This window comes from Contarinia nasturtii, unplaced genomic scaffold (assembly GCF_009176525.2).
Source record: "Contarinia nasturtii isolate CC-2019 unplaced genomic scaffold, AAFC_CNas_1.1 Cnas_scaffold_4124, whole genome shotgun sequence".
NCBI lineage: Eukaryota > Metazoa > Arthropoda > Insecta > Diptera > Cecidomyiidae > Contarinia > Contarinia nasturtii.
Window position 1 is genome coordinate 1 of NW_022201420.1, and position 3610 is coordinate 3610.

At 26.7% G+C, this 3610-nt stretch overlaps 1 protein-coding gene across 1 annotated transcript; it reads left to right on the forward strand.

The window, feature by feature from the left end:
- The first annotated feature begins 758 nt into the window (after positions 1 to 758).
- On the forward strand, positions 759 to 3270 carry LOC116350436 (protein takeout-like). The gene is made up of 9 exons (XM_031782234.1): positions 759 to 951; positions 1467 to 1553; positions 1696 to 1742; positions 1815 to 1918; positions 1993 to 2090; positions 2191 to 2211; positions 2444 to 2567; positions 2638 to 2690; positions 2757 to 3270. Exons 1-9 carry the CDS (start codon positions 894 to 896, stop codon positions 2903 to 2905), a joined length of 741 nt encoding a protein of 246 aa, XP_031638094.1. The 5' UTR covers positions 759 to 893; the 3' UTR covers positions 2906 to 3270.
- Positions 3271 to 3610: the final 340 nt, after the last annotated feature.

A 3610-nucleotide genomic window follows, 5' to 3' on the forward strand; every position in this document is an offset into this window, starting at 1 on the left:
AAAAAAAAAATCTTGTCTTTTATTAAAAATGAACTTTAGCGACAAATTTGCTTAATCATTCTAATAAATAGAAAAATCAAAACAATACTAAAAGGGTAGTTGATTTCTTTTTTTAATTTCATTTTCCATTCTGTTCCATTTTTTTCATTCTTTTCTTCTGATCAATTCTAGGTAGTTGCTTTCTCTTTCTGGTTTCTGAAATGATATTCAGTCAGATTATTCACGTCAAATTAAGAAAACAAGTTATCTAATTTATTCGACTGTTTTTAACGTTTGTACGTAAGAATAAAAAATCTAAACATTGAAATCACGTTACCACAATGTAAATACTGGTTTCATGATTATTGTCTCTTTGTTCAAAAGGTCCATCTCGAAATATTCCACTTTTTGTATTTTTCAATGAAGATTGTAATTGACCGCAGGTGATTCCCATTACTTGCTTATTTTTATGATTCCAGAATAATTGAATTCAATAGTAAGTAATTTATTTCTAGTTATTCTCGGGTTAAGAGTCAGAAAGTTGTACAATCAATTCTTCTTCAACGCTGTGGTAATATATCAGTGGCAAAACATTAACTGCAATATGAATTTGTTACCAAGAATAACGACCAAAATATATCTAAGCTTGAGTTGTTGTTTTAAAAAGTTGTTATCATTTAATATACCTGTATAGTCACGTCCGCCCCACAATGACATCATTTATCCAGTTTGTGTTTCGTAGGCACGAAAGAACAAAAATCTTTATAATATTGAACTTAAACACTAAACTAAAAAAAACTTTAAAAATGACAACATATAAATTTCAACGATTCGTTTCGGTGATTAGTCTGAAGCTGAGCGAATAGACAAGCAGAGCGCAAATTTTTCTTAGAACGTGATATTATTAACTAAAAATGTTGAAAATATTTTTTATATTGGCATTTAGTCAAATTAGTTGGTGCTCGAAATTCCGTAAGATTATTTATAACATTCAACAATAAAAATTAAATTTTTGATATTTTTTTATTTGGTAATTATCACATATTTCTTAATTCTTTACAAATTCATTTCTTCCAAAAATCCTATGATATTAATATTTGTCAAAATCCGAAAATTTAAACCTAAATTTCAAAACACATTTGGATGTATTTTATGTCATGTTGATGCAAAATAGTGAATTCTATAGGTTTATAGGTTTGAATCATTGGAAGCGGTGAAAATTAATTATTGTTTTATTATTAACTGATAACTTTTTTTCTAAATATTTGTGATTATAATTTAACACATCGGTTTTTCAGTGTTTCTTCATATATAAGCCGACATATCTGAACATGCAATGCGTGAACATCAAAAAACTTCTCACAACGAAATCAATTAGAAAAAAAAATCCCATCCCTGAAAATTATCAAACTTAAATTATCAAAATAACTTTTTAAAAAAGCGTAATTTTTTTTTAAATTTCTGCAAATTTTTTATACAAAAAACAGAATCATCAAAGATTCCACAGTGCCATGTGGGAGACACAAATTGCATAAAAGAAATAACAAATCTTGTTTTGTCACAATTCTACGGAGGTATATATATATAATGTTTTTTATAACTTGAAATTGTTTTTAAAGGCTTGAGCATATAGAGTGATTTTGAAATTGTTGTCTTAAATTTATAATGTATTAATTTAAATCAGTATTTATTTGTAATTGGAATTGAATTGTGCAGGTGAACCCAATGTAGCTCTATCTCAGTTGGATCCGTTGAAAATACAGGTATAGCTTCCAATAAAAATCCACATTTTAAGATTTTTTTGGTAATTATTTACATTTTTTTTGAAATTACAGCGCATGGGAATTAAACAAGGAGGAAATTCACCTGTTAATATTGACCTGACGTTCGAAAACGTTGAATTGCATGGATTAAAAAATTTTGTGTGCTATTCCGTTAAGTAAGTTTTGAATTATTTATGTTTATAGACAATAGAATGTTTTAGACATGTATTTATTTCTTCACATAATACAGAGGTTTTGGCGAAGATCCAAGGGGTCAGTATGAAATGAAATTAAGAGGCCCATATTTCATTTTGAAGGGACCCTATAATATCAAGGGTCAAATATTAGGTAATTGAAACATTCACAATTTTAATTTATTAAATATTTAATAGGTATTTCAGATATTTTCATTAAATTATTTTTTTCTGATACATTTTTGAAATTTTAGTGCTTCCCATTCAAGGTCGAGGTAATAATAATAATAATAATAATAATAAATGGTTTATTTAGATAAATAAATAACTTAAACAAGACATTTTTTAGAAATTTGAATATTATGTATAATTTCTCATATTGCACAATGATAAAAATGTTTTTGATTTATATTTTTCTAATCTGTTTATAATGACATTCAATTTCCTGCTTGTATGGTGCTGAAATTCTATCATACAACGAATACACTATTCGTACATTTCTTTCAGGTGTTTCTAATTTTACACTTTTAAACCCGGAATTGCACGTTATTTGGACTGGAAAAACGAAGAAAAAGAATGGAAAAACACATTTATATACAGATGACCTGAAGATGACTTTTAAGATTACAAGGTAATGAAATAAAAAGACTATACAAATGACTAAACAATGAAATATTATTTATGATTTTTATATTAAATAGAATGCAGGCTTATTTCGGAAATTTATTCGGAGGTAATCCAGCCTTAGGTGAAGGTATGTCAACGAATTCTTTATTAAATACTCTAAAAATATAATTGAATAATTTCTTTATACATTTAGGTACAAATCGATTTTTAAACGAAAATTGGCAAGACATTTTCAATGAAATCAAGGAGTCAATATTTGACGCATTTTCTCTCATTATTCAAACTCATTTGAACAATATGTGGGCGCATCATAACTATCTTCAAATGTTCAAACAACTTTAAAAATTAAACAAAGCTCCAAAATAAAATCTCAAGATTTTAAGAAGACAAATAAATATAGACAAATTTGAATTGATACCTTAAATGTGAAAAAGTAATACTTAATCAGATAGAGCATACGTCAAGTATTCGATGTAGTGACCCAATGAGATAATAAACATAATCTCTAAGATTCAATTTAATATTTCGAAAAGACGAATTTAATCATAAATTTAATAAACAAGTTAACATCATAAAGTTCATTTAAGAAGGGAAGATGGGGTGTAACGATACACTTTTTGGTTTTGATCAAATTGTCAGCCAAATTAAAAAATATAGGAAAAATGCTTGAAAGTGAATAAAAAATTACACATTTCTGCATCGTTAAATATTTTTCTAGTTGTAAAATTCAAATTTACTTATAGCTTTCAAATTAAAAGAATATAATTTTAGGGCTTCTTTCTCGTAAGTCTAAGTTTCACACCGATCAATATAAACCAAAATTTGGCCAGATGTATTTAATAATCAAGTAAAGTCGGATTTTGAATATCTTTACAAACGAAATTCTTCAACTATTTAAAGATAAACCAATCTCTCCTCAAACAATTTGTCTTGTTACAAAGGCTTACTATGAAATCAAAGAACCTATATAAAGCAGAAAGTCCACTCACAATTTATAATAATAATAATAATAATAATAATAACTGCACCGAACAGCGTTCCTTCGCC

Coding starts and splice junctions, on each gene's coding strand:
- LOC116350436 (XM_031782234.1), top strand. CDS start 894: ATGTTGAAAATATTTTTTATATTGGCATTTAGTCAAATTAGTTGGTGC. Junction 952..1,466: donor TAGTTGGTGCTCGAAATTCC/GTAAGATTATTT, acceptor TACAAAAAACAG/AATCATCAAAGATTCCACAG. Junction 2,091..2,190: donor TATCAAGGGTCAAATATTAG/GTAATTGAAACA, acceptor TTGAAATTTTAG/TGCTTCCCATTCAAGGTCGA.